General features: G+C 44.8%; 1 protein-coding gene across 1 annotated transcript in view; it reads left to right on the top strand.

The window, feature by feature from the left end:
- Window positions 1–23,325, top strand: part of BDH2 (3-hydroxybutyrate dehydrogenase 2) — a 134,148-nt gene that overhangs the window by 20,507 nt on the left and 90,316 nt on the right. The window contains exons 2-3 of the mRNA XM_086951850.1: window positions 13,237–13,316; window positions 21,262–21,340. Coding sequence (XP_086807976.1) covers window positions 13,245–13,316; window positions 21,262–21,340 — 151 coding nt within the window. The 5' untranslated portion in view covers window positions 13,237–13,244. The remainder of the gene's footprint in view (window positions 1–13,236; window positions 13,317–21,261; window positions 21,341–23,325) is intronic.

Genomic DNA, 23,325 nt, shown 5'->3' with positions numbered 1-23,325 from the left:
TTCTCTGACTTCCAGGCCTTTCAAATTTCACGCCTTGCTAGGATAATTACATAAAAGATGAATTTAGTCATCATATCCTGAAGCTGATATTCTGCCCCTAACCCAAAGAAAATTGTCCTAGAAGAGATCTCAATATGTATACCTAGGACATCAGATATGAACTCTCCAATTTTAGTCCAAAAGGGTAACAATCTTGGGCATTCTACGAACATGTGCATATCGTCTACAGCTGGGGCCTTACACCGTGGGCAGCTATATTCAAGATTTGTAATTCTAACCAGTTGTTTTGGAGTTATATAAACTCTGTTCAGGGTGAACAGATGATTGCGCTTTAAGGGGGCAGATTTCACCACTATATTTAACAATTTAAAGGAATCTCCCCATAATGCTAACAAGTTATCACATTGCAGATCATCTATTTCTCCCCAGAGCTTGTTGAGTTCACCCTCTGTGATTTCATCCTTCTCATTTAGGGGCAGATGTATCAAGAAACCATTTTGCACTTCTCTAATAGCGATTGTTAAGGAATCGCTATTTGAGAAGTGCAAAATGGTATGTATGTAGAATTTCGCTATTTTTTAGCGATTCCTTACAATTCCTTAATTGCGATTAGCAAATTGCTAATCGCAATTAAGGAATAATTTTCCCATTCATTTCTATGGGCCAGGAGGCCCATAGGAATGATTGTGCAGTAATTCTCAAATTGCGAATTCGCAATTTGCTAATCGCAATTTGAGAATTATTTCAAGGGTGCAGGGGTGTCTCAAAGACACCCTGCTGCACCCCTCAAATCTACATGTGTGTGCATGTGGCACACATACATGCCCTATGGGCATGTATGAGTGTCACATGCCACCCTTACAAATGCCAATTAGGGCATTTTTGTTAAAAATCGCAATTTACCACCAACTACAAGTTGATGGTAAAATGCGATTTTTTTAAACAAATTCGCACACCAAAAATGTGTCATACATATCATTTAAGGAATCGCAAAATTTGCGATTCCTTAAATGCTATGCAAAAGAAGGAATCGCAAATAATTGCGATTAAATAAATTGCGATTATTTCATACATGTGAAATATCGCAAAACGGCCGTTTGCCAGTCGCAAAGGCCGAAAATCTGCGATTTTCAGCCTTTGCGAGTCGCAAAGGCCTTGATACATCTGGCCCTTAGTGCCTCATATCAAAAGGAAATCTCCTTTTTCCATCTACCTTTTCTCTTCACAGATTCAAATTTTGGGTTGGTTGTAAACTCCCATGGAATAGTAGACCACCAACTGGATAGCTGATAGTATTTGAACCTGGTGAGAGTTCCATTTGTCAGCCTAGAGAGTGAGTCCCACCCCAGTAGCTGGGAATTATCCAAAAGATCCTGCCACTGCATGATACCAGCTGTTTTAAGAGGAATTGATAATTGGTCTCTGAGACATTCTGGCGTCCCAGGCGAATCCCATATAGGGGCCTGGGGTGTGTAATAGGGAATACCTAATTTCTTTCTCACAAACACCCAGTTTCTCAGGGCAGTCCCTAACACCTTTAATCTAACCTTCTTATAGAATCTTGGATCCCCAAATTTAAATAAAAGGGATTCTTGCCCTAAAGGGGTACTATGCAATAATGCCTGGAATAGCCGTCCTAAAGAAGATGTGTCCGCTTTGTCTGCCATACGCCTGAAGTTTTTAAAGTGAAAAGAATGACAATAGTGCAAAATATCTGGCATGGCAAGTCCTCCTGCTTTCAATTTCCGTCGCAATTTTTTTAAAGAGATTCTGGGCGATTTACAGTTCCAGATGAAGGATCTGATTCTTCCCTGTAGTTTGGCAATATCTTTGGGATTAAATGTCAAGGGTATTGAATTAAAAAGAAAAGTAACCTTTGGCAAAATAACCATCTTCATTAATTAAGATGGTTATTTAAATTAAATTAACCCTTCCAAAGATGTTTAGTGGTAGGCCAGACCAACGCTGCAAGGTCCCACAGATGTCCTTGTAGACTCTATCCAAATTCACCTTGGATGTTTCTGAGATGTTCTGAACTAAATGAATTCCAAGGTATCTCATCCGGGTTTTGTTTCAGGGAGTTTATCCACATAATTCCACTGCATGACCTCCGTTTTTTCTTTATTAATTCTATATCCTGAGACCACCCCAAAACTTTCGGCATGATGAAATAGACGGTGGATAGATATCTCAGGATTAGGAGGTCGTCAGCATATAGTGCAAATCTTAGGTCTAACTCATTAATCTGGAAGGGTTTAATCAGAGCATCCGATCTTAGCTGATTTACCAAAGGCTCTATGTACAGATTAAACAATAAAGGAGACAGGGGGCATCCCTGCCTAGTACCCCGTGTTATTTGAACCCAATCTGTTAGCAGATTATTTACAAGAAACTTGGCCTTAGGACTATGATACAGAGCTTTTATGGATGCTATAAAACTAGCTGGAATGCCAAACTTAGACAGAGCCTCCCATAGATATAGCCAATGGACCTGGTCAAAGGCCTTGGCGGCGTCAATTGCCACGATAGTTAAGGGTTTTTTTTGCTCTGAAGCATAGTCTATTGCAGCAATGGCTTGATAGGTCAGTTCATTTAACTGCCTACCTGGCATAAAGCCCCTCTGATTCTCATGTATTAAGGACTTAATTACTTTGGCCAATCTCGCCGCCAAAACCCCAGCGAAGATCTTGTAATCTGTATTTAGCAGCGAGATTGGCCTATAGGACTCAACTGTCAAGGGGTCCTTATTGGGCTTAAGAACTAGTGTTACTGTAGCTTCCAGCCAGGTCGGTGGAATAGTCTGTCCCTCATAATGTATTTTATTAAATAGAGACGTAAGGATAGGAATGACTATGCCAGCCCCCATTTGATAAACTTCAACTGGAAGCCCATCTGGGCCAGCTGATTTTCCCCTGGCCATTCTTTTGAGCTGATCATGAATCTCCCCCTCTTTAATCAAAGAGCCTAGCAGCGAACTATCCTCATCTGTTAAATGTGGGAGGCTAAGCTCCTCCAGCCAGTGAGCTGATTCTTCAGTAGAAGTTTTATGGTTTGTACCTGTATACAAGTTCTGCATATATAACTTAACTTCTTCCAACAGCTCATCATTATTAAATGTTATGTCGCCAGAACTCTGTATCTTTAACCTACTTATCTGGTTTCTAGCTCGATCGGACCTAGCCTTCCATGCCAAAATACGGCCACATTTTTCGCCATAAGAAAAGTTCTGCAGTCTGCTTGCATCCCACCTCTCTTTAATGATCTTGTCAAGATTTGCCTGATATTTAACTTTTAAGTTCTCTAGCTCCTTCTGGATGGAAGGCAAGTTGGTTTGTTGCTCGTGAGGCTCTCTGTAGCTCTTGCTCTTTTTGTTTAATTTTAAACAACGAGTCCTCCTCTGTCTTCTTCCTACTTATATTTCTCTGTATCATTATGGTAGAAAGTGCCCCCCTTAAGTAAGACTTAAATGCTTCCCATACTGTTTGTTCTGACGCAGTGGCATTGTTAAATTCAAAATACTACTCTATGTGCTTTAGTAGGTCATTTTCTAAGCCTTCGATTACCACCTTATTTTACTTCCTTTTCCCTGTCTTTACCCAAGCCCAAACAGGAGCTCTGGGCAGACGTAAATAAAGCTCCAGTTTGTACCAAAAATATGCAATATCCAGGTGAATTTTAATGATCGATAACGTAAATACTAATTTTCGGACAGCAACAGCTGACAAAACCCAGTCCAAAAAAATCTGATTATAAAATTTGCAGATCCCTTACCTTAGAATTAACCCCTAGGCGTCACACTGGATCCTGACATTTTTCTTGAGTTGTACCCCTGTCATTGATAGGTGGCGTCATTCGGCTCCATGTGATGTCTTCGTCCGTTCTGGAAGTGACCTGCACCGTGCCTATATAGGTGCAACCTCAGCGCGCTGGCGTCCGTTATTTTCTTTCCATGCTAGTCAGTGCAGATTTGGATTGATTTACCCCAGAGTCACCTTTTGACTTGCCTTTCTTTTTTAAACTTTTTTCGAAGTCTTTTTGAGTGTATCTTCTCCTGGTGTGGCAGGGATATGATCTCACCTCGCCTGGTTCTCATCCTTCTTGACCGATCGGTCTTTCCAGGTCTCTGCCCCCCTTTTTCCTCCGGTGTCCACCCTCTATGCTGTGGTGTGCCTCAGGGATCTGCCCTGAGCCGCACTTTATTTACCATTTACATCTGTGCTCTGGCCGTCAGGGCTACAGCCAGGAACATTGCATTGGTATCCCATGCAGATGACACCCAACCGGTGTTCACCTTTTCCAGCAATTCTAATCAGGATCAGGTGAATTTCCGAGATAATGAGATGGCGGATAACTACCTTCAATTGAATTTCACCAAGTCAGAAGTGCTCCTGGTGGGCTGAGATACACATCTATGGGGTAACCACTGGTGGCCTATGACCCTTGAACAACCCCCTCCCCCCCCCCCCCCCCCCCAACTGAAAACCATGGTCAAGAATGTGGGAGTTTTGTTGGACGGTGCTCTTTCTTTTGAGGAGCATGCTAAAACAGTGGCCGGTACTTGCTTTGGTCTTCTACGTGACTTGAAGCTAATCTTGGGACTTTTTGACGTACCTATTCAGCAAATGATTATCCAATCCACTGTGTTGGCACGACTAGACTACTGTAATGGGTTGCTACGTGGCGTCACACTAATCTGTGACTAAAATACTACAGGGGCACAGAACGCTGCTGCTCGCATGCTTTAGGCACTACCAATGTACTGCCAAGCCCAGACCTTCCATGCAGTCTCTACTGGCTACCTATAGAGCGGAGAGTCCACTTTAAGACCCTGTGTACCACACACAAGATCCTGTACGGTCTGCATATTTTGAGTGAGCTATGCTCTCTGTATGTCCCGGCGCGAGCCTTGCCCTCTGCGGACCTGTATTTGGCCCGTGTCCTACCAGTGCGCAGGACAAGAGCAGGGGGGGGGGGGGGGGGGCTCGTTTAGGGCACTTGCTCTGACCCTTTGGAACTCAAGCCCTCCTGCCGCTAGCTGCATGCAAGACCACTGGGCCTTCAGGAAAATTATTAAGATGTAGCTCCTCTCCAATTACTATCCTCCTCGCTTTTCCGCTCTGCTAGACCTAGTGCTGGGAAGCCCTGTTGCTGGGGCAGCCATGCGCTCTATAAGTTCATTTAACATAACATAACATCTCAGAAGGCTGGCTTCAAGCCCTGGGGCTGCTATGAGGAAGCATCTACTTTCGACACTTGGCTCTGTGGTTTAGCCACCGTCTGGACCGGCCTCGCACCTCACTGAGTTTCCGGGAGCAGGAGCGAGACCCCCCCACTCAACTCCAGGAGATTTTTTAAGCCACATGCAGGAGGCTTGCTTATTATATGGTGCCCACTTATTTAAGTGAAGCATCTTTATGGTGTTTTTAGTGGTCTTGGAAAACCTCTGAAACCTCTCAAAGTGGTAGCTGTGGAGAGCAGCCTTCAGGCTTATCTTGAAGGAGTGTTAAGCAGGTTGTTTTACCAGATTAATCATGTAGTGTAGATTAAATGAAAAAGAACCACGCAGTGAATACATAACAATATGTCTATACATACACAACACTCCCTAACACATCGGTATATCAGCTACCCGGAGATGTAAACACAAATTCACAACAATACTTCAATTGCAAATAGTAAAGTAAGCACAAAATACAGTGGTCTCCAGGGGGATACCAAACCATATACTAAAAAAATGGAATGCAAACTGCGCCTGAAGTCGAGACTTGGACCAGGAGGCTCACAGGAGCTGGGGACACAAGGAACCACCCAAGGGAAGTACCCAGAAACCCCATGGAGGCTGTATGCATGAGTAGAAACACAGCCTCATGTCCCAAAGAAGTCAACAGGGAAGTCGCAGTTGCAGTTTTGAAGAAGATGGACCCTTCCCAGTGGACCCTGAAGAATCCCAGTGGAAGACAGAAGATTGGAGAGTCACCCCCCCTGTGGATACCCCAGGAACCTGGATACCTACACCAGGGAAGCCGGGTGTGAAGTAACGTCGGAAACTGCAGTTGACCACAATGGACGACTTCAGGAAACATGCAGCTGGAGAAGACTGGGCAGGAGTCCGGTGATATCCAAAGGTGGATTCTTGAAGTGAAGAACCTTCAAGCAGAGGGGATAGTATCTATGCCACTCAGAGGTGACCAGAGGCCCGGAAGTGCAATGCCCACCAATGATGGGAGGTTCAAGGGAGTTGACTGTGACCTTGTCACTGCAGCTTTGAGGACATGGCGACACTGAGGAAGACCAGGAGCCATGCAAGAACTGTCCCACGTTGGAAGTCGAGAACCAGGGAGTCGGTGTCCGGCGGGAGCACGAAGGAGCCTTGGCAGCTGCAACAGACATGGAAATTGCAGATGTAGCAACGTTGGACTGGCAAGGGACTCACCACAAGCAGGGGAGTCGTAGCAGGCCCGAGCAAGCAGGGTAACCCACTGGAGCAGAACAAGACCCTCAAGAGGGCCCACAGGACGAAGGCACAGGAGTCGCAAGAGGGCCTCGAGCAGCTCATCAAGAAAGACTGCCTTTGGAGCAGAGAATGCAGTGAGGATGTTGTTCTTGGCTGGAAGAGGTGCTTGAGGCTGGAGCTTCTTGTAGCCCAAAGATCTCTGGAATGCACAGTCAACAAGCCTTGACAGCGGCAAGTCAATGCGGTGCACAAGGGTTTGGTCGCAGCGCTTCTGACAAGGGATACTGGCCTCAAAATTGTAGAGAGGACACTTCAGACATCGAGGGAGTTGCAGAGCCACCACCTGTGTTGCTGAGCCTTTCGAAGACCGTGGGACGGTCAGCTTTGCTGCAGTGCCTGAAGATGCAGGGGATTGACTCCTTCACTCCAAGGGAAATTACTGATGGTGTCCTTGATGCCCACAGTTTTGGTGAAGATCCTGGAAGAAGCACAGATACAGACTATGATGAAAACTTGCAGAACAGCGAGACCAGGAAAAGCAGGAGTCTTCCTTAATGCATTCTCAGTTCCAGGTGAAGTCCAAGTATCCAGAAGTCTTGTCCCACGATGAATCTGAGGACCCACCCATAGGTAAGCCCTTAAATACATGAGGAAAGGGGTTAGGACAAATCAGGGGTCCCTCCCAGAGGAGGGGCTGGACAGAGGCGAGGATACTTCCTTGTTGCACCAGAGCAGAAACCTAGGGCTCCCTGAATTAGTTCGTTGAGAAGTGTCCCACCCTAGCAAATACACTTAAGCCCTGTCTGGGAGGTGGTCGCCCTTCCCTGCGACAGGAAACATATTGTTCTACCTTGCCCGGCTCGAGCTTGGCTCAGCAGCAGGAGTGCGGAATTGTGTCTGTGGTCGGCAGCAGCACTAGCTTGCTGTCAGACCTTAAAAGTCTGTAACCGAAGTAGAGGGGGGCACCCCCAGGGAGACCCCAGTACATGGGATCATACTTCCAACCTTAGAATCAGTGTTGGGGTATGAATCCAACATGTTTGATAACAAACATGACCAGGATCGGTGCAGCCATTATATAGTTAGACATCTTGTAATGACTGATGCCCACTATATGTATTAAAATGGCTGGCCACACTTCTAAAGGCTTTGTAGGGGTGTCCTGCTCAGGCTGGAACACCCTCACACATATAACCAAGCACCCTGCCTTTATGTCTGAAAGGCCTGCCATAGGGGTGACTGTAGGAGAGCAGGATCTTCTTACTATGGTTACCCACACTTTCTGCCGGTGTTTCACTGTTTTTCGACTTTAGTCTGGCTGGGGCCCTGCTATCCAGGACCCCAGCCTAGCTGCTTCCTCTGTAAACTGATTGCATGTACTTTAGGTGCACTCCAGTTTGGTTACTGGGGTACCCTTGTGAGTCCCTAGTATATGGTACCTTAGGTACCAAGGGCATAGGCACCCCAGAGGCCTACCAGGGGCTGCAGCATGTATTATGCCACCCCTGGGAAACCTTCCAAAATGACACCATAGGACTGCTACCGCAACCTGGGTAAGGTGGCACATGCACCCCTTACTAAGATATAGGTCACCTATATCTACCTTTAATCACTGACACATATAAGCCTATCAGTCACTCCTATGGCAGGCCTTTTCAATCCTGAAGGCAGAGTGCTTGGTTTTGTGTGAGAGGGTGCCCGTGCATGAGGAGGGCCGCTCTGCAGCTTTCAGAGCCTATTCTCTGAGGCTGTTCTGTGATGCAGCCAGACCATAAACTCTTAAGTGTATTATGACCTCGCTGTAAATGCTAACTTTGGAATGGCTGCATGGAAACATGTCGTGTTTGGTGTCAAACACTTTGGAATCCCCCCCATCCCCCCCACCGTCTAGAGGGAGAGGCATGTACAGGCTGGTCTGCCCGATAATCGTTTAAAGGAGCCCTGGCATCACAAAATGGATCCTGCCGCCACAGACACTCGTCCGGCATCCTGTTGCTGGATGAAACTCCGGCAGGGGAGGCCTGGACAATAGGTTTCCTGTCACAGGGAGGTGTAACCACCTCCCAGACAGGCTTTAGTGTATTAGGGCTGGGTGGGTGCATTCAGAGAATGCTTTCACAGCAGTGCTGGGGGCACACTTGTTGTCCCTGTGCATATCCCAGTTCAAACCGGTTGCAGGGGCACTCAGCCCCTGCTCTGGCGCGAAACTGGACAAAGGAAATGGGTGTAGCCACCCCTCTTTCCAAACACTCCCATAGGTGGGTCCCTAAAGTAAGTCCAACCCCTTTCTTTAGTATAAGTAAGGAACCCCTGGCAACAGAACTTGAGATTACACCTGGACTAAACTCTGAAACTGAATCCTGGAACTTCGACTAGAGGACGGAAGAATCTCCCTTGGGGTCAAGGAGTGACTCCCCTGCTCAAGCAGGCACCAACAAAGCATTTGCCGGTCTGCATCTCTGAAGCTCCCGCAGGACTCTGAAGTATTTGCAGCCCAGGAAGAGGATTTCCAGACTTCTCAAAGGCCGACTCGAGTCCCCAGCAAAGCTGAGACCAGCAGCCCTCACGAGTGACGTGGAACCAGAACCCCTGTACACCGTGCCGATTTGGTAGTGCATTGACTTCCCAAGCTTTCCTGAAGTTGTGCTTTGGGTTACTTGTAGCCCGAGTGTTCCATGAGCCTGCTTCTTGCTTTCCGCTCGAGGCTCCTTCGCAATCCCTGGTCCTTTGACTGGTGGGTCCCCACGAAGGCCATTCTGATTTTCCTTGGGCTTCCCTGGTTGCTCCAGACGTGTCCTGATTCCCTACCAAGTGGTGAGTCAGACCTTGCTGGTCTGCACCGAAGCCTATCTCTGCTTTCTGCGTGGGTTGCTGTTGCCAAGGCGTGTTGGGTCCAATGTTGGGTCCAATCCGGAAACCGACACCGACCTCCTTCATGGGACAGCTCGAATCCAGAACATGGTCATCGCCGACGCCTCTTGGTCCTCGTGGCTGAAGAGTCAAGCTTCACCTTCTTCACCTGAAATCACCCGACATCGGTGGGCATCTGCCTATCGTGCTCCTGGTCACTGGCTATTGACCCAGACTCAGTCCCTTCTGCTTTCAGGTTCTTCTCATCTTCGATCCAGGCTTGGATCACACCGGATACTTTCCTCTACGACGGCCGCAGCACTTTGCAGCTGGTCGTAATTGAAAACGATGACGAAACCCAACACCAAAAGACACCTATGCACCTGGCTTCCCTGGGTGAGGTAACTCGAGTACTCTGGTGCTCTCATGGGTGTTGGCTCTAGAACCCCTTAAGTCTAAAGGTATTTGCCCTAAGTTCTCTCCAAAGTATCCTTTATCTTTAAAATTCCAACTGCGACTTTCCCCATAGAAGTTAATGGTGAATTGCGGCTGTGTTCACACACTGCACGCATCCCCCGTGGGTCCCCTGTGCCACGACCTTGGTGGCCCCAGCGGTTCTAAAGCTCCAGGCCTTGTGTCTCTGCAAGTCGTGGTTCTTATACCACTTTCTTAATATATGGTTTGGTACGCCCCTAGGGATCAACGTATTTTATGCATGTTGAGTCCATCCCTCTTAATTTTCTTCACAAATACACTGTTTTCGTGATGTATACACTCTGAGATCTAGTCGACTCAGTATTGACAGTGTAGCTTCAATAGTTAGCTGGTAGACCCCCTGTGTTTCTTATGTTGTACGCTGACCACTTGGAGCCACTAAAACCTCCTCCTGAAATAATCCTACCTCAGTGGGCACGATGGCCAGCAACACAGTAAACCAGACAGATGCTGTCAGTCCCTGCAGATGCAGGAGATAGCTCCTCCACCCCAAGGAAGATGGTGGAACGATGTTGGAGTGTTGGACATCCCTCCAAGTGTTCGGGAGGATGCATAACCGCAGGACGGGTCGAGTCTTTGCAATTGTTCAGGAGCAAGCAGCAAGGCAAGGTTTGGTGCTAGGTTCGGTGCAGGTCCTTAGTCCTTGCAGGATCGTCTCTTCTTTGTCCTCTTCAGATATCCAGCAAGTCGAATCTGGGTATCTGGTGTCGGGAGGACCCCTAAATCTTCAATTTGGGGCATTTTGGGGGGTATGCAGTAGTATCCAATGGGCTATCTACCACTAAGTCGACTACGCCCCCTATGTCCCGACTTCCTATGAGATGTGGGCATAACCCTGACACAGAAGTCCCTATTTCACCAAAAAGAAGATGGTGAAATCCTTCTCTGGCTGTTCACTTCAGTTAGCTCACCTTAGGGGTGTGGCTAGCCTCTCGGTGGAACACGCCTCTGGAATAACTAATTTACCATCTGCACTGGTGTAAGATGGGCCCCAGGGTAGGGGGTGGCATTCCCCAGGTCTGATGGGTGGCCAGGGTTGCATTTCAAAGGTGGCAGAGGCTTTGAAGCCTCTGGTCTTGGTAAGCTAAATTGCTAGCCATCCTGCTGGAGGAGGCGAGAACACCTTTTGGAGAGCAGGCATTATTCTTGACCGCAGGCTCTACCTTGCAGGGGGTCAGAAACCTGTTGGTGGTGGCAGGCTGGAAGATACCCCTGAGCCAACACACTTAGAGTCTAGTAGGGCTTCGTGCCCTCTGGGTGCAGGTCTCAATAAATCTATTACTGGCTTCAGTACAGATTTAATAAGACAAGATGTTTGGTATCAAACACCATTATTCTCAGTGAAGCCATTATGTAGCTGGGTAACTCGTAATGTAATGTAACGTGCTTAGTACATGTCCTCAAAATGGCTTTCTGAGCACTTGCAATGCCTAGAAATGGTGCTAGGGATCACTGTGGCATATCTGCTCATGCAGATGTTCCCTCTCATGTAATATGATGCACCCTGCCTTAGGGCACTAAATCCCGGCTGTAGGGATGACTTGCATATAGTACATGCAATATACATAAGAATTGCGCACAGGGAGTGGGCAATGTCATGCTTTTGAAATGGCTTGCACCATTTCACACATCCTGCAATGGCAGTCTGCAGGTTGTTTGTGTGTGTGTCCCGTTGGGTGGCATAATACATGCTGCAGCTCTTCGGGCCCCTCTTTAGTACTCATGTTCTGGGTATCACTGGTGCTATATACCAGGGTCTTACAAGGGTGCTAAAGTCCTTGTCATTTGGGTTACAATTAACGTTTGTAGTTTTTAGTGAGAGAGCACTGGCGCAAGAGCCTGGTTAGCATTGACTGTGCACCCATACCAGTGGCAAAAATTTGGGGCGACCATGTCTAAAAGAGGCGCTTTCCTAAATTATATAATAACGGGCTAGCTAGACATTTTTTTCTTGACCTTTTCTTCCGTACAGGGCCGGCTCTAGGGTGGTGCGACCAGTGCCACTGCATCGGGTGCTGACTCTTCGAGGGGGCACACTGTTTGGAAGTAAAAGCACCTGCTGCCTCCTTCTTGACCTCCGGCAATTTTTACTTAATAATAAAAATTTCAAGATAACTCCAGTAATTAATATTCTTCCTGGAGAGAAAAGGAGTTTTGTCTAGTGGAAGTTTTTTCCTCATTTTACAGTAGCACAGGGGGTTAATATGCATGCTGCAAAGAATGTGTACTATGCAGATCACAAAGTGCATATAGTTTAAATAGGTCAGTGCCTTTGTCAGAGAGATACTTTTGTTACTAGCAGGTTCGATTTAAAAATGGTAACATGGAGCAGTGGACTAATAACGGTCATCAAAGAGCTGCATGCGAACTGCATATATAAGAGCATTATGATTTTTTCCTCTGTCTTTCTTTATTCTAATGTTTCAAAAAGGGTTCATTTCTGAAAACAAATCCTTATTATTAAATGTAACCCCCAACCAGAGGGTTATGGTTTCAATGCTTTTTTCAAACCAAGCACTCCTAAACTATGGATGACATGTGACTCAACTTGTAGTCTTCTGGCTTATGTAACCTCCCCATACACTGATTTACACACATATGCTTGTTTGTCTCTGTGTAATGTGTGTGTGTGATGAAAAGTGCTCTGACACCCTACACTGGTATAGGTGGCGCTATATAACGGATTAAATACATCTGAGAGAGAGTGGATATGGAGACTTGAGGGGGCACTGTTAAAGGGTGGTAGTGAGGGAATCCCTGGGGGGGTGCCCATGGGGGGGTGCTAACAAACATTGTCGCACAAGGAACCACCAGTGCTAAAGCTGGCCCTGCTTCCGTATTGTGCAGCACACCAACTAAAACATCTCAATTCATGGTCGCCTTGAATATCGCTAGGAAGGGATATTTAAAAGAACAATAAGTCTTGTGATGAAATTTGGGGAGGCAGTAGGTAGCAAAGTCTAAATTCTTTCCAGCTATATTATAGCCTTGAAAATTTCCTTTATTGCCTTTATAGCCGTTATGGTCCCAAATTAATTATATTATAAAATAATTAATTGTTACATTTTAATGCGCATATGCAATGATGTTTGTAAAGTAAAAATGCATAAAGTATAGACTTGGTTGTAAATAATACAAAATTGTAAAGTTTTCAAGTAAAACTCAACATTTAAATAATTAAATAAATCGTGACCCCCGTGGATCCGTTGCTGCCATTTTTGGAAGTGTGACCTCTCCCAACATTTAACCTGGTTTGTTTTTCTGTTATCAATTTGTTAGTTTGTTTAGCCTTCCTGCAGTATGAAGGCATTTATGTTTACATTTGTTATCATAATTGCCTGTGACGAAATATTAGTTTACACAATTTTTTATGTTTACCAGCTGTGATTAAGTGTGCAATTTTTTCAGATCTGACAGCCATGTTTTGTTTCTTGAAGGTTGCAGCATGGGTCGACTGGATGGAAAGATCATTGTGCTGTCTGCTGCAGCTCAGGGAATTGGTCGAGCAACTGCAATAGTAAGTCTAAACAGGCTATGGGGTGCAAGGGTGCCTGGGATGCCGCTCTCCAGAAGGTAGATTACTCTTGTAAACGTTACATTACCTGTGCCATCTACAACACACCTTCCTGGCAGTCAAGTTTTTTTTTTCTCAAGTAAGACAGACAGAATATTTATTGTTGAATTAATAAAAATCCTTACAATTAGACAAAAAATACAATTGGCGAATGTCCACAATACAATATGCATAAAAGATCAAAAGCGACGATTGATATCAAAGTTAAAAACAGTTAAAACTTAAACCAGTCACACCCTGCCACCTTAACCAGAGCCTGCAACAACTACATTCAAACCTACCCAATTAGGAGAGGGGGGCACATATTACTGTAGGACAGGAACCGGTAACATCTGAACAAAGAAACACTGTCAACGTAGACCGAAAAAAAACATGCAGTGCCAATGGTTCAGAGAAAACACAGCAACATCAAATACTCCTGCTCTGGGACAGGTGAAAGCATTGGCACCAATACTCACATGCACACTCTGAGTTAATGTGACTCATGTATTGGTAGTCCACTAGCACATATCTGCTTTCTATTAAATATGTACCTCAAGGCAATGGAAGCAGGGAGTCGGTAAAAAGTAAAATGCTGACAGTTCATAGATAAGGATGTTGAGATAAAGAAGGTTGTCGTTCATGACATCACAGGCAAATACAGTGTCGTTAAATCGTGGTCGCTACATTGGGAGTCAATATATCGTTAGAACCTTTAGATTGTAACTTTTCAAGTAAATTTATAATTTTATCATTGTATCGATGGTAGATGATAAAAAATCATCTGAAAAAAACAAAGTTAAAGTGAAGTTATGGTTGGCTTTGGTCATACCTCCTCAAAGTTCGTTCTAAAAAACTTCAGAAATTCACTGAAAAAAAGCACAGTTAAAGGGCATTTATCATTTAACTGAGACACCGCTGCCATTTGCAAGCTATGTGTAGGACCACTAACCTTGTCTCACACAATAGCCATGACAAAAGTGACCCTTGCCAAACGCAAGCACGCATGGTCAGTAATCAATTCATATCAGTTGGCCTCTCTTCCATCATATCTGGCCTGCACATACCCCCTGTATCTAAAACAGCGGTTCATGGCACTTAGAACAGGGGAGTGGCACTTTTTGAAACATCTACCCACTTTGTCGGCGCCCATCAGATGAGCTTCCATGCAGGGGTTGCGGGGAATCAGTCGAGTATCTGCAGCATGTTGTATGCCTCTGCCCAGCATTGCTGTCCTTGCGCAGATCAAAACTGAGGCCTGAGTGAAACAGATTGGGAGTTCGGTCTTCTATGCAGGGTTTCAATCCGGAGAACAAAGCTTTAAATATTTGCCTCACTCTTTATCAATCTTGCATATCGTAAGATTAATCAGTAAATCCGAGGCCCTGTGTCAAAACCAGGGAACAAGCACAGGTGGTCATAATAATGGTACATCTTTGAAACTGCTCTCCAGCAAAACCAGTGTATCCAGCCCCAGCCTCACAACATGGAACTTGAATTCAACGACTTGTCATTGACTATTGACTGTTGTTACTCTGAATTGTACATTTTTTTCAAGTTGGTGTTTTACCTGTTGCTTTTATAAGTAACCTCTATTTTTACTAATTGTATTTATTGATACAATGCCGCCATGTCGTCGCACTTAATCGAAGGTTACCTTGTCCTAGAAGAAATTTTATATTACACATTTTATATCCTTATTTTTTGAGAATGATGGGAGGAGCTCAGGGAAAAATATTTTCTAATGAATTTAAGTTTTGATTTTTTCATATGTGGATTGTAATGCTTTAATTAATCCCAAAAAAATAATATATATATCCATGAATACCATACTTTACACAAGAGGCCGCACCCTCAATGCATCAGATACAATTACAAATGTTACAAATAATTTTACAGATGTGATTACATATCATATTACCCTTACCACTTCGAAGGAGATGTCAATGTAGTATCGTTTATTGGCTTGTGTGTGTTATTTAATTGCATTTTGCTTTCAAGATTTCTTGATTGGTGCAAATGTTGTGAGGTTTTGCATTTCGTGTGCGAGTTAAGGTTTGCTTGGCTGGTGTGCAAATCATGGATTGTAATCCTTACTATAACCTTTGAATTTCAGAGGCTTTTCTATTTTAACATCCGTATAAATCTGTTTTTTTATTTAGTTATGTTTTCCTTTAACATTTATTTTAGTATATTATATGTGCCTACACTTTTAATTTAATTTTGTAGACCATATTCAGTATACCTATAATGGAAGTAAGCCCCTCCTACCCCTACTTCCTCTGTTTTATTTAGAATTATCTCTAGCTCTCACTTGACTGGTCTGCTGGGTTTTAAATATAAAACTAGGGGAATTATCCTTATCATGTACTGCAGTGGGTACTTTATCCCTTATAATACATGATCACACCATCACCTTATCCACAAACTATTTAAATCCTTAGTACATAACTTAATCTTATAAAAAAGCATGCATGTTTGCAAACATGAAGAATAAAAATAGAATCTGTGGTACAAAATTAAACACATCAAAAACATTAGATATTTGCTGAAAGAAGATATCGGAATCAGTTCTATTTTTTAAAAGAAAAAAAAAGTGCAGTCGCTCGGACTGTGTAAAATACATGCAGGAAGATTCAAACTTTTTATAATTACCTAAGGAGTGCAAAAAATGAACCTGTTGCCATAAATATGTATATTCTGCATGTCACTGTAGAGCTAAAAAAACAGAGCTGAAGAAACATTTAATTTGCGTTCTATAAACAACAACTTTAATTATGCTGTGACCTGAAGTGCCTTTCCCCTTGGCTGTTGGCTCTGGCAGCAGACATTGTGATGTCAGGGCTGAGCTGTGAAAAGTAGTTTAGTTGAGTTCTGATTACATTTCTTTATTAACAGGTGACTAGGTGCATCACAAGTTGCCGGTTTGTATACAGGGATTTCAGATTCCCATGTATTATACATATATGTATATACCTATACTAATATATATCCCATTTGCCATCGCCACTGGGTAATTATATTTAGGATTGTGTTTCCATAGGAAATGCCATTTTTGTGTTGCTGATAACTCTGTTTGATGAATGTCCACACAACTATTAAAAAAAGAGCTGCTTTATGACGAATTTCTGCATAGAAAGGCTTGGGTTGATCAGTCAAGCGGGGGCAGAGAAACCGGGGAAAAAGAGTCCAAAAATGCACTCCTGCGTGTTATAAAATGGAAGCACATTGCTAAATAGGGGGAGCTGGGTGCGTGCTGCCCAATGCTCCAATAGCCCCCGGGGACACCATCCCCCAAGGCCGACATCTTATTAAAGGGGTGGGTCCACTCTCCCGACTCAAAAGAAGGATCCAGGGAACCCATCCCCGGGTCATCCTTTCCATAAAGAGGAATTGGGCCCACATAGCCACAGCCTTGCAGAGTCTGAATAGGCCCTGGAGACTCCATACCCCAGGGCCACACTGCACTGGATGTGGGGGGCATGAGGACCCTCTTTCAGAGCTATACATGACCCTGGCGACCTCCCATCTCAGAGCCAGCTCAGGTAAGGTGTCCTAAGGTCTACGAACCAAGAGACACTGTATTTTCCCTGCCCAAGAGCGCGGACAGGGAAAGACGTGTTCTCCCACCAGGCAGGAGCAAAAAGCTGCTCCTGCACAGTAGGAGAACAAAACTTTTTCCCGTGCTGTCAGGCAGAAAGATCAATGAATCACAGTAATGCCGTCGCCCATTGCACCCGCGCTGGGTACAGGCTATGCTGAGGGGCACCTGGCCCTCTCCTAGCAGCCACCAACAAGGGCGCAGCTGTGGCGTGCTCCGGGTGGGTACTGGGGCACGCCACTCGAAAGATTATATAAAGCTGGCTCCTTCAGGAGAACTGGACCGCAGGTGCCCTGGGGCTCGCCCCTCCCCCACTGCAGCTCTCCACTTCCCTCCCCCTGCAGCGCCCAACAAAATTAATTTTCTGGGCTGAACAGGGGTAACTCTTAAAAAAAGAATGCCAGCTCCTGCACGGCCCCTAGAAAGCATCTTTATAAAAAAAAATTAAAAATCAATGGGTGTCCCAGGCGGGACCGGGACACCCAGAAACATAAAAACAAAAAACATATAAAAAATTAACAAGAAATGAGCGGCCACAGCCGCTCATTTATTATTCACTGCTCCTTCAAGGAAAGCCAGATAATGCCCTGTGAGGTCAATTTATGTGTTCATTTTTGGTGATGTCCCTACAAGGGGAATCCCCAATTTTTTTATTTAATTTGTGGGGGGCTGCTGGGAGTTCGGCAGCCCCCCAGCGACACTGGAAAAAGCAGCCCCCAGCAACACTGGAAAAAAACTATAATTCTCTTGAGCCATTTAAACCTTGACCTCTGGTGAACTTACTATATTTCCCAGGCTGGATCGTTTGCTCCACAGCTAGGAACCAGCTTGTACCCTCTAGGGCAGAGGTCTTCAATATGTGGGACACGCCCGTTAAAATGCTTTGGCTGGAGTGGTATACAAGGGCTCTCCTGTGAAATCGAAGCCAGGCAGACAGCTAAACATACCTTTCTGCCAGTGTGTTGCTGGCCTGAAAGAAATTCAAATGTGCACAACGAGTTAACCTGCAGGTCCTTTGCATTTGCAGATTAACTGGTTGTTCACATTTGAATTTTTTTCAGGCCAGCAGCACACTGACCGAATGTTGCTTTTGGTTAGCTGTCTGTCCAGCTTCGATTTCACAGCACAGGAGAGTGCTGTTGCAGTTAATTTATCGAATGGCTTGAAGCATTTTGAGTGGTAGTGCACAGAATTAACTGAGCTGTGAAGTGCTTGCTTTTAATTGTCATTGTATTTACACAGCGCTTACTATCCATGAGAAGGTTTTGAAGGGACAGTTATGTAAAAATATTGCATTACATAGGATCTGGGTATTACTAAAATCTATGGGCCTCATTTACAATAACACGGTGTAGGACAGCGCTACAAGTATTTTTGCTGTGTTGCCCACGCCACTTTGAAAGGGCAGAAATCGACCGTATGTATGAGATACATGCGTTCCTGTCCTTTGTACAGGCGCATAATTTGGTGCCTAGAGACATCACAAATGACTGTGTTTGCTTCTTCCATTTGACAGTCTTTCTAGAATGAAGTGTCCAACTATGGTGCTGTGACGAGTTGTCTAGGCCTGAAGAATTTGCCGAAGACCGTAGGCAATGAAATATGTTGGCATGTGATATGGGTATGCATGATTAGCAACCTGCACACATTTTAATTTGACAGTTCACTCCTAGTGAATAATAAAGTTATCGAGTGAAAGGCGTACCTGTCAATTTTAATCATATTTCATCACTATTACAGAGTGTACTTACTTGTCACTCTTGTGCACCTACACACATTTCTTCTTTTGATGTTTTTTTGAACACCAATGATGAGAGCTGTGGTCTTATCTGGTGAGTACCTGCCAGTTACCCCTTTGGTGGTTCGCCCGTGAGGGGTCACTTTGTCGTCCTCACTTTTTTCACTGAAAGTTGGTGTGTACTGCTCATTTAGAAGCTGTTTGGGAGATTGAAAAGATATTGAAGTCAGTCACCATTCATCTTCCTTTGGAGGGACTGTCAATGGAAAGGAGTTTTTATAAAACTTTTGAGGCATGGAAGTGTGGCAATTAACCATAAGTAAGAAATAGGTTTGTTGCAGGAATTTGAAAGTCTTGTGATGCATACACACCGTAGAGTAGAAAACCAGAGCGATCTACACACGATTTCCTTGGCCTTGGAGAACGGGTTTTATTGATTAATGTGAAGTAATTTTTCCTGCCAAGTCATAGTGACAAGGATCTGCACCTGCCATGGCAAGCCTGAGATTAGGGGGCTATTTATGTGGGCAACACAATTAGTGCTGCGGGCCCACTAGTGGCATTTAATTTACATTCTATGGGCACCTGTTGTGCATGTTACTGGAACTTAAAAGTAAATTAAATATGCCAATTGGGTATGATCCAATGTTATCATGTTTTAGAGGAGAGAGCACAAGCACCCTAGCACTGATTAGCAGCTCTAAAGCGTGCAGAGTCCTAAAGCCAGCAAAATAGTGCAGAAAATAGAGGGAGACAGGCGAAAAAGTTGGGGGAAAACCCTCCCAAGGCTGTCATGTCTAACAGATCGTATAAAGCCACAAATAAAAAAGGCAAAAATGTGGCTCCACAGTTAGAATATCTTTTTGCCTGCAACAAGGATTAGTAAGTTAAACACTCACTATTACGTTTTGGAGATCACAAGATCGAATCCAGTCTAGGCCATATTAGCCTTCCACCCTTGATATGTTGGTAAATTCTGTGCTGAGAAACCGGGTGATAGTAACAGCTGCTGTTAAGAACGTACATAGAAGGCAAAACTGTGCCTGAAGTGTGGTTATTAATACTATTTTTTGTAATGCTTCTTGTGTTTTTTGATAATCAGCAGAGAACTGGGCCAACTCTGCCTCCAAAAGAAACCCTCAGCTGCTCCTTTGAAGCCAGTGACATACAGAAATCTCTCAGAGCCTGCCTACACCTGCACTTAAGCACTTGGCTATGTCACTAACCTACCCACGAGCAACTGCTAATGCTGGAGAACTGTGTTAAAAGGACAGTGAGACATAAACCTCTCTGATGTTCTAGCAACTATCATTGCATCACATCTGTTATATGGAAATGTATTAACATGACTGATAAAGTAAATCTTGTTTACTTGGCAGAAGAGAGATCCTCCTATGAAAATGTTTAGGAGTTAGACCAAGAACCGGCCTTTGAGAAAAAAAGTGCCCTGGGCTAACTAGATTTGATGCCCTTTCTCATTCTCCTCTGGCTCCCCTCTAAGCACTATAAATATAAGGAGTTACTTGGGAGCGAGCTGCGTCATTTATGGAACGCATGCCGATAAAGAGCAAGCACTGGCGGCCCGGAACCAAAAAAAAAAAATAAAGTTTCGTGGGTAAGCACCGTGCGCCCCTCTGAAATTAGATGCCCTGGACTTTTGCCTAGCTCGCCAGTGCCTAAGGCTGGGTCTGCCAGGAATTAGTCCACGGAGTGCAATTTGTCTGAATTAAACAATTTCTTTTGTCCTCCTTAGGGCGACAGTCGGAATCGAATTGCACAGAATCGAAATGTAACCCAGTTTTCCTTTCCTGACTGCAAACATCTAAAATAAATACTCTTCCAAAGTAGTTCATACACCAGCAATGGCTTCCCACAATGACAGTAGAGGTTAGTCGTTGAACATTGTGTCAATGTTCTGTCTTCCAAAATATCCGACTACAGGAGCCTCCATTGGATTCTTCCTTATGATGGCGTCACTGGGTGTTAAATGTAAAGCATTTAAGCTAACCTAAACATGAGCACGAAAAAAATGTATTTTTCTTGTCTACCTTACTTTGCTGTTTCACCATTGACCCTGATTGTAGCATGTCGAATGTTTCATTCTGTTTCTGAAAAAGGCCCTAAAAGTGTGTGGGATCACATCCCTTTCCTTAGTAGATATATTCCTTCAAAATAGGAAGATGTGAAGGGTGCACATCAGAGCAAAACCTGGGAACCATAAGCAACCTTGGCAAAAATACTTAATCTCGCCCTGCTCCCTTCGTTACCTAGCTCTCTGGCTCTCTTTCCATCCTTCTATTCTCTTCCTCCTCACCTCTCTCTCTTCCCCTTCTCTGATCGCATGCTCTCTACTTACTCCCTCCATCCCTCTCTTTCTCTTAAAGCCTTCCCAGGCCTGCTGCAATTAAACTCTAATCTTTGGGAGGTGGGTAAAGTGACAGAGGGCTTCATCCCACAGGGGAAATGCCCGGTGGAATAAAGGGCCCGTCTGGCCCTGGTGAACATGGTTGATTTGGAGACAATGTATAGTTCCAAGTACTCCATTTCTTAATTATATTTTTATTTTAAAGGCATTTGCGAGAGAAGGAGCCACGGTCATTGCTACAGATGTCAACGAGGCCAAACTTAAGGAGCTGGAGGGATACTCTGGTAAGTACTAAACAAGCATAGTACTGGCATCCACAGGTTGCAACATGTGCCACATCGAACTGTTTGCAGTGTAGTGTAGCATCATTCTGGATATTGCCACAGTATTGTTATTGACAAACATTATTTTGTGAAACTAAAGGGTGTGGTACCTCGCAGTTTTATCAGACTTGTACTGTACTCAAAGTGTAGAACGTACGCCATTTGCTCTAGTTAATTTACTTGTGCTGGGATGCATAAGAATTGTGGGGGCTTGCTACATGTTTTTTTAACAGGATGAGTTTCAATATCTGCCTCACTCCCTTTGGTCTTACTGTTTCTGATGCAGTACTGCTATATCCTTGTTTGCTTTACCATGGATGGTTTCCCAGGCAGCAGTTGTTTGTTCACCTGCTAAAGTGAGTCTACAGGTAGTGAGCATGGTTAGTTATATTTTTTCAGAATGCTTGGTTGGGAATGGCTCCTCTATATCTGGCCAACTGGATCTGCCTATACCTTCCCATCACAAAATTAAGAAGTTAAGATAAAAATTCTCTTCACACCCCTAGGGTAAACTGAAATCCAAAGGAGACGGGACCTTTTCGGATATAAGGCCTGCTCTTTGGGGCACTGAGAGGTGCTATTTGCTTGGACCTGCTTGATGGGCTACAGCTGGCCCAGCTTAATCAGCATGTTAGCTTTCATACACACCAGGCTGGACATGTTCTCGATCCTATCTGCACTAACTTCCCGATTCAATTAAAGGACCCTTGTCCGGTCTCCTGGTCGGACCATTTTATAATCCACTTCTCTTGAGAAGTGTCCAAGGCTGAGCCTCTGGCTACCCAAGCTATAAATCAGTCTTTGGCAAAATTGATCCCTCTGCGTTTAATGTGGCCTTGGCAGCCTCTAAAACTAGACTGGTAGGAGAGCTTGAGGACCAGGTTGCGGGGTTTTCCAACTGGCTCTCGTCCGCAGTTGCTACAGTGGCCCCCCACGTTCCACCAGGCTGGCTAGAGAATCTCCGTCCAAACCCTGGTTTAATTCTTCTCTCAAAGACTTGAAGCATGACTGTAAAATCCTTGAACGGGCGTGGAAGAGGAGTGGCTACTGCCCATTTGATAAGAGCAAGCTTAGAGATAAGCAGAAGTCATACTATGCAGCGATCAAGCTGGCCAAAGGACAATTTTACTCAGCCCATATTGAATCCGCCAACAATACCTCTAGGGAAATGTATGCGATTGTCCAGAGTTTCATGTCTACTGTGGCCCAAGCAAGTGTGATGCCTTTTTCACCTTCCTGGTGCAACACTCTCTCTCGCTCTTTTAGGGATAAGATTCTGGCTATTCTATCAACCTTCACTCCCTGCAGTACCCATTCGGAGGCTTCTCTGGGGTGGCCTCCGGTAGCTATTAGACACTCACTGGCCGAATTTAGGCCAGTTGATTCCCTGGAATGTCTTAAAATTCTTAAAGGTTTAAAATCAGGTTCACCTTTAGACCCTTATCTGGCTAGGACGCTGGCAGTGGCAGCTGAGGTTGCTAATGCAGAAGTTAATTCCATCATCAATCTTTCCCTCCAGAAAGCGATGGTGCCATTGGCTTGGAAGGAGGCCAAGATTCTCCCTCTCTTGAAAAAGCAGTCACTAGACCCCCTTTGCCCAGGGAACTACCGGCCTATCTCCCTCCTCCCTGCATTGCCAAAGGTATGTGAGAAAGCAGTAAACAAACATTGTACCAATTTTGTGGAAAAGGAGGCGCTCCTACACCCAACGCAATCTGGGTTTCGCACAGCACTGAAACAGTGCTGGTTGAGGTGGCGGAGGCTATATGGGACTGTCTGGACGCATGCGGGAGGGCGGTGCTAATTTTGCTCGACCTCTAAGCCGCGTTTGCCACGGTCTTGCATCCAATGCTTCTGACACGTCTGGCAAGGATTGGTCTGTTGGGCACCGTGTGGGGCTTGTTCCGCTCCTTCTTGGAAGGGCGGTCCGAGCAGATATGGATCCC

Source organism: Lissotriton vulgaris, unplaced genomic scaffold (assembly GCF_964263255.1).
Source record: "Lissotriton vulgaris unplaced genomic scaffold, aLisVul1.2 SCAFFOLD_1282, whole genome shotgun sequence".
In the NCBI taxonomy this organism is placed as follows: domain Eukaryota; kingdom Metazoa; phylum Chordata; class Amphibia; order Caudata; family Salamandridae; genus Lissotriton; species Lissotriton vulgaris.
This window is presented reverse-complemented; position numbering and strand designations above follow the sequence as displayed.